Source organism: Microtus ochrogaster, chromosome 8 (genome assembly GCF_000317375.1).
Source record: "Microtus ochrogaster isolate Prairie Vole_2 chromosome 8, MicOch1.0, whole genome shotgun sequence".
In the NCBI taxonomy this organism is placed as follows: domain Eukaryota; kingdom Metazoa; phylum Chordata; class Mammalia; order Rodentia; family Cricetidae; genus Microtus; species Microtus ochrogaster.
In genome coordinates, this window is record NC_022015.1 from 36,048,748 (window position 1) to 36,058,496 (window position 9,749).

General features: G+C 51.3%; 1 protein-coding gene across 1 annotated transcript in view; it reads left to right on the forward strand.

Annotated features, from left to right (window-relative positions):
* Positions 1-9,749, forward strand: part of Slc22a18 (solute carrier family 22 member 18) — a 23,477-nt gene that overhangs the window by 8,446 nt on the left and 5,282 nt on the right. The window contains exons 6-7 of the mRNA XM_005351583.1: positions 8,223-8,335; positions 9,126-9,233. Of these exons, the coding sequence (XP_005351640.1) occupies positions 8,223-8,335; positions 9,126-9,233 (221 nt within the window). The remainder of the gene's footprint in view (positions 1-8,222; positions 8,336-9,125; positions 9,234-9,749) is intronic.

Here is a 9,749-nt window from a genome sequence, read left to right on the forward strand (position 1 = left end):
CTGCCTCTGCCTCCTAAGTACTGAGATTAAAGGCATGCACCACCTCATCCAGCTCTTTTATATTTTTTTTAAATGAAGTTTCGTCTTCTTTAACTGCTTGATAGAAAAAGACAGTACATTTCCCACAGATGTTATAAAGTTGGATTGAAGTCAGGTGGTGGTGGCGCACGCCTTTAATCCCAGCACATAGAAGGCAAATGCAGGCGGATCTCTGTGAGTTTGAGGCCAGCCTGGTCACAGAGCGAGCTCCAGGACAGCCAGGGCTACACAGAGAAACCCTGTCTTGAAAAAGCCAAAATAATAATAATAAGTTAGATTAAACTATGTGAGATATGGAAAGAAAGAAACCAGGATGAAGGGGAGGGGACGGATGGGTGATCATCAGGATTTTTGAGCGGGTTAATTTTAAGTAGAGACCCAATGAAGGGCAGGAGGGAGGCAAATAAGCAGAAAATGTACAGACCCTGGGGTCTAGGGAAGTAAGGAGGCCAAGTGGCTGCAGGGGCCAAAGAAAGGGAGAGTCAAGCCATGGAGCTGAGAAGTGGGCATGGGTACCCGGGAGGAAGATGAGGGTGGAGGGCTCTACACCATCCAAGTGAGAGTGACTGGACCGGAGATGGCCACTGGGGTCAGGACAGAGGGTAGTTTCTTGGCTGTTTTTTTTTTTCCATGGATGGGAGCAAAATATAAACTCAAGTCTCAGCACCAATATGCAGTCCAAACGGGGCTCTCCCTAGGAGGTCCGAGCAGCATGAAGGTCCCCGGGGAGGATGACTGTTGATCCAAGGGACTGTGGAACAGATGTCCAGCTGAGCACCTCTGCCAGTGGAGGACAGTAATTGCTGCCCCTCCAGAGTGTTCCGGATGTGCCTGGCCTTGCAAGTTTAGGAGGCAGAGGAGCTGAGGACCTTGTGGCTTTGCAGAGGGCAGGGAACTGAGCTGCAATAGCAAGTTGACTCAGGCCCAGCAAGGGTTTGTCCCTGTAGCCTCTACTCTGGGGTCCATGGATGGACCACGGGAAAGCAGGAGAGATCAGCTTGCAAAACCAGACTGGCTGTGCAGGGGAGAAGAGGTGGCCTGGGGGAGCCTTTTTCAGGATGCAGGAACCCAGGGGAAGGCAATTCAGGGGATACCCAAGGCCACTGTCCTGCTGCCAGGGGCAGGGAGGGGTACATCCCCTTACTCCAGCAGGTTTTCTCACCTGTGGTGTGGGTCCATGGGTCCTCCGAGTTCACCAGTGCTGCAGGGGTGAGCAACCCTGATAGTGTACAGTCACTGCCGTGCGTGCTTTTCACAGCCTGCCCCATCCAGTCCCTCGCACGGTCCTCACCTGCATTTCCTGCACCCCAGCCACTGACTCAGAAGACACAGCTCATTTCCTTTTCCTTCTCAGCACCCCCAAGATGGCCTCCTCTGTCACACCTTCCAGAATAGTCTATCCATTTCACTACCTTCTTTTATCCCAAGCTCTGAGACCCTTTATAACCATGACATTTATATTACATAGAAAAAAGGCCCAGCTCAGCATCTCATTTATTGAGTGGGGATCTGAGATTCAAATGAGGAGGCAATCTAGTGCCAGACTTGGGGAAAACGTGGGGACGTCTTCACATACCTAAGAATCTGAATGTGACGTTGTCACATACCTAAGAATCTGAAGGAACCCTCACGAGCAAAGCTGACATCGAGCTGTCTGAACTTGTGGGAGGTGCATGGGAAGTTCTTTCTTAATGACTTATACCTGAGGGGTCTATCTTTGTCCCACCGGACATGACTAGCCAGATCCACAGCCAGGATTCACACGGCTGTGAGCGTGATTGTCCCCCACCTGTTTGTGAGGGTGTGGAGGCCTGGGTATTTAGCCCATTTGCAGTCACCTCTCGTCCCCATAGAGACCCAGGACCCAGGTGTCCCACAGTGAGGTGTTCCACCACAACAAGCAACTTGAATATGCTCCCCAACCCCCAACTCCCAGCTGCTCCTGACCTGGCCTCACGCAAGAGTGACCCATACTTTACTTTCCCCCTCCTTGATGGACATCAAGGCCTCATAGGAGTCTCCCTGTCCCCTGTCTGTCTGGCCACTCCTGGGAGCTTGTCCCCCTAGAAGGTCCCAACTATGCCCATCTCTGAAGCCTGGGGTAGCAGGTGTGAGGAGGGAGTGAATTTGGCACTGGAGCAGGGGCAGACTGTAACTGGTTTGGGCCAGCCTAATGCTCGGTCTCAGGAGACTGAGCTGCCCAAGAATGGCCCTGAGCCCAGAGCATCTATCTGCGTACACATCACCCTGAACCCCAACTTCTCACAGCCTGGGGCTGGTCTTTGGAAGGGTCTCTCAGGACCCAATTCAGGTAATTAAGAGTCAGCCTCTAGTCCGAGTACATCCAGGGTCATGGCATGGGAGCAGAGAGGAGCCCTGCCTACGGGTGGGCAGCAGCATTTGTGAGGGCAAGGGGGTGCCCGTCAATGGAGGCACGGTCCTACAGATAAGATACCCTGGTTATTTGAAAAGATTCGAGGGGTGAGAATGACCAGAGCCGGTAAGATGGGCAAAATGTCCAAAAGGGTATTTGGGGTGGTGAAGACAATACCTTCATATTGTCTCTGGGACCACCATCAGTACTGAACACAAGACCTATGGAGCCCCTAGTGGCCATGCAGTAAAGTCCTTGCTGTTAGGGTTCTGGCCCTTTGGAGGCAGAGTTGCAATGAGTTCCCAGGTGGTTGAGAGATAGCATGGAGGGGTGAGGGCTGCCGGAGAGGTCAGGTCTTCATTCTTTTGAAGGTGGAGTCATCAGGCTTACTGGTGGGTATTAGGAGACCTGTGGTGTTTAAGACAACATGAGACATCTAAATTCAAGCCTGGGGACTGTGAAAGTGGCCTCAGTGATGAAGATCTGGGGCATGAAACAGTGACTGGCAAACTAGGCAGGCTGCCAGTTGTGCCTGTAAAGCCAGTGGCTCTCAGCCTTCCTAATGCGGTGACCCTTTAATACATTAATACCTAATGTTGTGGTGACCCCAACCACAAAATTATTTTGCTGCTACTTTGTAACTGATTTTGCTACTGTTATGAGCCATAATGGAGATGTCTGATACACAGGATATTTGATGATACATGGCCCCTGTAAAAGGATCCTTCAGCCCTCAAAGATGTTGAGAATCTCTGCTGTAAGTAAAACGGAGGTGGTAACGAGCCTCCACTGTGCCACCTCTTCAGATCCAAGCTGGCAGGTCCCATGGGCGCTCAGAGCAGGATTGTCAGGGAAGACAGAGCTACTGTGACCCAGGGCCTCAGAAGACTGGGTCACCCATCCCAGTGGGGACTGGCTCAGCTATGGCCATCCAGCATGTTGTTGTCCCAGCTTGACCTACAACCTAGGAGTCTGGATTCATCCACAAACATCAGGAATTTGAACAGACGCCACCAAGTCTGATAGGACTTTGAAAACTGAACTAGAAAATATCCAGCCACGAGCCCTGAGGGGCAGGGTCCCCGGAGATAAGAGTGACCACCTGCAAACCCTCCTGGACACAGATACAGAGTGGCCCTTGTGACACCCTGCTCAGAGACTTACCCAAGACTTACCACACATTGGTTGCAAATCTTATCTGGTCCCTGAGGCCTTAGAGCGTGGGTCTCTCAAAGCCAGGGAGGAGGGGTCTGTTCATCACCCTCAAGTCTTCAAAGGCTCTGGGCAAGAAGAAACTGGTCATTTGGTTGGAGTACGTTACAAAAAAGAGGCGGGAAGAGGAGTTTGGAGGGAGCTCTAGGCTAGGCAGGAGTAGGTCAGGGGTATTCAAATTTTGTTTGGAGGTTATAGGAGTACCCCAGCTGCAGGATTTTTAATTTCAGATTCATCTTAGCCATGGGGCTAGCATGCTGGGCACTTGCAGGGCAGGTGGTGCAGGTGGTTTCTGACTAAGCCCCGGGCTGGGTGTTCAATGGTGCTCTGGAGTCCCCTGCCCCCACCTCTTGTGTCAGGCATCGTATGCGTATGCACCCTGTCTCCCAAGTTACAGGAGAGAATGTGTAACTAGAGGCTTTAACCCACATCTGCACGTTAGTTCCTGGCATCAAGGACCTTGGCTCTACAGTTAGGACCTCTCAGGGCCTCAGAGACACTGGGGAGAGGTCCAGAGTGGTGAGGAAGGAGTTGTCATCCTGAAACACAGTAGGAGCCCCGATAGGGTTGGGCAGAGCCTAGGCCAGGCTGAGGGCCACCCTCAGTATCACAGACAGGCCCTGGACATGAGGGGAGAAGAGCAGTGACTATCATTGGCTGAGCTATGGCTGCAGTGCCAGAAGCCTCTTCATGGCCAGCAGATAGCATGTGGGTAGCCAGGCTCCAGGACAGCGGCGAGGAGACAGACAGGGCTGTGGTCCAGCCCTCATTTGCAACTGGGGATATGCAGTGAGGTAGCCAGGGAAGATGGGAACAGTATCTATAGAGGACTCCTCGTCTCTGACAGGTATCCATGTGCCCACCCACCCAGTTGCCACTCATCCAATGGATGAGAAAAAGATGGGAAGGGCCAAGGAGAGGCTGAACTGTTGTCCTTGAAGTCTTGGCTCAACTTATTAAAAAAAAAAAAAAAGATAAATAAAATGTACCAGGTGTGGTGGCATATGCCTTTTGTTGTTTGGTTTTGTTTTATAAGATTTATTTATTTACTATGTTTACAGTATTCTGGGGTACCAGATCTCATTACAGATGGGTGTGAGCCATCATGTAGTTGTTGGGCATTGAACTCAGAACCTCTAGAAGAGTAGTCAGTGCTCTTAACCTCTGAGCCATCTCTCCAGCCCTGTTGCTCATTTGTTTTTGTCTTGTTTTTATTTTTGTTTGTTTGTTTTTGAGACAGGCTCTATGTAGTCCTTGACTCTCTTTGAATTCACTATGCAGACCAGGCTGTCCTCAAACTCACAGAGATCCACCTGTCTTTGCATCTGCACTACTATGCCAGGCTGGAGAAGGCCTTTAATCCCAACATTCAGGGAGCAGAAGCAGGCAGATGTCTATGAGTTCAGGCCGGCCAGCCAGAGCTACATAGTGAGACTGTATCTCAAAAGAAGAGAGAAGTGCAGGGGGAGGAAGGAAGATGGAAAAAGAGTAAGAGGGAGAGAGAGAAGGAGAGAGGAAGAAAGCCAGAGAGAGAGAGAGAAAGAGAGAAAGAGAACCTGGGTTCGCATGGCAGCTCATACCTATCTGTAACTCTAGTTCCTGGGGATCTAACATCCTATGTGTAGACATATGTGCAGACAAAACAACAATGCTCATGAAATAAAATAAATTAATCATTTTTATTAAAAGAAAGACATGGGAAAGTATAAAATGAGGCACACAGTGTGTGGTGTTCTGAGAACCTATCCAGCGTGGCCTTGCACCTGTGTAAGTCACAGAGGCGGGACCCTGAGGGAAAGTCTGTTAGATTACACGCTGGGGTGCGATAACCCAAAGGCCCTGGAGGGATGTCACAACATCCCACCAGCTTGAAAGCCTTAGGGATCTCAGCTGCCCTACAATTTTCTTTTTTTAAAAAAAGAAAAAAAAAAAGAAAAGAAAAAAATTCTTATGTAATTTTAGCCAGGCAAGGCAGCGCATGTCTTGAAGTCCTGAAGCAGGTGAGGGGGGAAAGCAGGTGGGTCTCCGGGAGGCTGAGGCCAGCTGCCTCTACAGAGCAAGAATTACGTCAGTCAATGCTACAGAGTGAGACCTTTATTAAAAAGAAAAAAATATATTATTATTTTATGGGTTTTGGAGATTTTTTTTGGTTTGTTTGTCAGTTTGTTTGCTTGCTTTTTCAAGACAGGGCTTTTCTGTGTAGCCCTGGCTGTCCTGAAACTCACTCTGTAGACCACGGTGGCCAGGAACTCAGAGATATGCCTATCTCTGCTGGGATTAAAGGCCTGCACCACCTCCTGGCAATTATATATTTTTATTTGTGGATGGGTACCCTGTGTGAGTGTGAGGTCAGAAAAGTCTGAGAAACGTGTCGTGCCCCTTGGAGCTAGAGTTTCAGGCAATTGTGAGTTACCGATATGGGTGCCCAGAATAAAACGTGGGTCCTCTGAAGAGCAGAAAGGTCTCTTACTGCTGAGCCATTTCCCCAAGCCCCTAAGTTTTTGAATTGCATCATGTGTGTGTTAGGAGGGAGCATGCGCATGCGTCATGCTGAAATTGTAGAAGTCAGTTCACTCCTCCTAGCACGTGGGTTCTGGGGCTTAAACTCGGGTCAGTGGACTTGACCCCAGACGCCTTTACTCTCTGAACCATCTCACTGGCCCTGACTTTCACTTCCCATCCCCCAGTACTGGGGATTAAACCCAGGGCCTTGCAAACACTCAGTAAGAATATTAGCCCTAAGCCACACGTCCCTACTCCCAGCGCTGGCTTTTTCTTTCTCGCCTGCTTCCCTCTCACTGTTGTGTTTTTGTGGAGTTCTGAGTTTGAAGTGAGTGGCGTATGTCCCAGCTTTCACAGCAGTAGCCTGCTCCATGGGCTCAGCTTCTCCTGGGAGCCTGAAGAGTACCCCAACCCCAGGACCTGCATTCCCAGGGCAGTACTAACCTTTGATTGGCGGGTCACCACTCAGAAGACAGACAGGATCCAAGAAGGGACCTAGCACCCTAGCACCTACCCTCCCCTATCACCAGTTTGCTAAAATAAGATCATGGGTGGCTACCTCTGCTCCTGAGTGCTTCTGGAGAATCTAATGAAAAAAAGCAGGTTTTGTCCTGGCCGGGCCTCACACAGTAACGTTGAGGCTTTGGAGACCAGAAGCCAAAAGAAAGGCCTCTGAGGCAGCCGCTGGAAAGGGTGTCCATCCTTATGTCACCCACCATTCCCTGCAAGTTCCTTGGGGCCTGAAGAGGTCTCATTCTGGGGTCCAGTATTATGTTCCCTGATATTGACGAAGGAAGGGGCCCACTGAAGGAACCATAGCAGTCAGAACTAGATGCCCAATTGCCCTGGTGGATAGGAAAATATCAACAGAGATGTACCAGCCTCACACTGGGGAGAGCTATTGAGGTCTGGTCTCTATTAGTGAGTGGCCCTACTGCTTTCTTTGGTACCTCCTGCCTGCAGATGTATGTCAGAGTTCTAGCAAAGGCACCTGTATATGCCTATTGTTTGTATACATTGTCCCTCTGAATAAGAGAGATGATACATATCAGTGAACATGGACATGATGGGGGAGGGGCATGGGCAGCTTGAATTGGCCTCGTCTGGCAGAATGGGGGCTCTCCCAAGACTCCCACTCTCACTCATGTCTGTCCAGGAGCCAGAACAGGGCAGGTATGGGATGGTGCTGATCTGGGGCAGTACCTCGACAGTCTGTGTGAACAGCTGATCGCATTTGCCTGCTGAACTTTCAGTGCAAGGTCCAGCCTAGGTCCATTTGCTCATGGGGTCCGAGTGGTAAAGAGAACCCTAATGAGACCAGGGGCTGGCTTGGGGGATGGGCCCATGCTGAGTATGTACGAGTTCTCGAATCTGAGGAGGGAAGGGTGTTCCGGTCTGGGGTCCTCGGCTAGCTCAGAGAAATTCCCTCCTCAGAGGAAGTGTTGGGCTGGGCGCTAGAGGAGACTCTGAGATCTGAAAGACAAGTCCCCAGGTGCCTGTATTTTCCAGAGGGACAGGCTGTACTGGAAGTATTGGGTTGTCCCATGGCTCATAGCAAGGCACCAAGGGACAGTGAATCTCTGGCAGGCAGAACGGTTTCCTACAGAATCATGCATCAGGGGCCTGAGACACAGAACCCAAACTCCCCAACCCTGGTAGGTCCTGCCCCTTAGGGAGTGGAGAAGGGTCTTTTGGGGGAAGAAAGGTGATTTATTAGAGATCACTTGGTGCCCAGCCTGTCCTGACTGACAAGGGTGCCCCTGCACCTGGTCTTAGATCTCTAAAGCTGTCCTCAGGGACACCCACAAGCCTGCCTGACCCTGGGAACCTGGGAACCAGCTATACCATGAGCAAGGCCACTCTAACCCAGCACTGCAACTCTCCCCACCCCCACCTCTCAGAGGCTGCAGGGCCTGCATGTTGGGGCAACTGTCATCTGTAAAAATGCTTTAAGGGATCAAGTGTCTGGGACTGAGCACCTTTAGCAGGTGAGGTCTTAATGGGGCCAAAGAGACAAGGTGTGTGTGGGGGGGGGTTGCTTCAGAGTATATCCCTGTAATTGTATGACCCAGGCTGTGTGTCGTCCCCCCACCAGGATCCAGTGTCCTGCCATAGTGGCTTTTGTGGTCACATTCCTAGGAGCTATCCTCAGCTTTACCTGTATCCCTGTCACCACCAAGGACACCAGTGTCCAGTCGGCCCATCAGGGTAAGCCCCACCTGCCCACATGGCCAGTGGATATACCACTTTGCCCCAGAAGTCAGTACCCAGCACCTCTACTATGAATGGAAAGACCTTCCAGCCAAGGGGTTCGGGGGACACAGAGGAGATAAAGTCTCCTACCTACTTCTTGCTGCTGATTCCTTGTAGGTCAAGCTGGGCACAGTTATGGGAGTCAGGCAAGCCAAGGCCCTTGAGCAGGGAAGCCCTACCAGGCAAGTTTACAAAAGTCAGGGAACATTCAGGGGACACAGGAGGCGTGAGGGCGGCTGCTAGTCTCTGAGGTGCCGAGTGTCCAGAGTCATGTGGTGTTACTGGCTTAGTGGGAGATCCCATTGAGGTGGTTGCAAACGTGGGCCAGCCTGGCTCTTCAGAAGGGTGCCTCTGTGCCTCTGCCCAGAGACTGAGATGGAGACTGGCCTGGGAGACTGCTTGGGACTGGAAGCTGTGATACAGGGCCTCAGGGGACATTTAGGCACAGCTGAGAGTGTCCTAGGTGTCAAGGCATACCTCTCTGGCTTAGCTATCATTGCCTTCTGGCTAGGCCGGGAGCAACTATCCTTGTCAAAAAGATATAAGATCTAGGAACGTCCTAGCAGAGCTACCTGATGCCAGGTGCCTCTTCTCCTAATCATCCTCGCCCCCCCCCCCCGCGCCCTGCCTGGGATGCAGGGGTCCTGAATTGGACAAAGTATCTTGAGGCTGTGGGGGGAGGGGGACAAAGCTGGCAGTCAGAGCCCCACAACCAGTGTTTTTGACTGATGTCCTGGGTGGCCAGGTGGATCCGATGCCGGTGTGTTTGACTTGAAAGCCATCACCCGCTTGCTGCTGCTGCCCAGAGTGTTTCCTGTATTCCTGGTCAAGGTAATCTCTGGCCTCCCTGCAGGTGAGTCTCACTACCCCATCTCCACCCATGTCCAGGGTCTGGGGTGGCTGAGAACCCAAGCCTTGGGGACCCAGATCTAGATGATGTTTTACTCTGCCTGGAGTCATTTATTGTCCAGTTATATCTGCGGGGGCTCCCAGCACATACTGTGGGCGCAGATTCAGGTTGTGTGCTAGCACACGGGTAGCTAGTGTCCTCCTTGCCGGGCTCTGGATCCTCTTGTGGGTCGCCACCTGGCACACAGCCCACAGATTCTCGCTAACCTTTATGTCTACGCACCCAGACCTGGCTTTCAGAAGTGCCATATAGGCCTGAGAGGCAGCCAGACTCTGGAGCCTCTTGCTCTGGCCATCTGGTGAAGGAACACAGGATCCTTTACCCAGTCTGCCCAACTTTGAATGTACCATCATGACCCTGTCATTCAGACTGCTGCAGTCTGAAGGTTTTTGTTTGTGGTGCGGATTAAACCCAGGGCCTTGCAAACACTCAGTAAGAATATTAGCCCTAAGCCACACG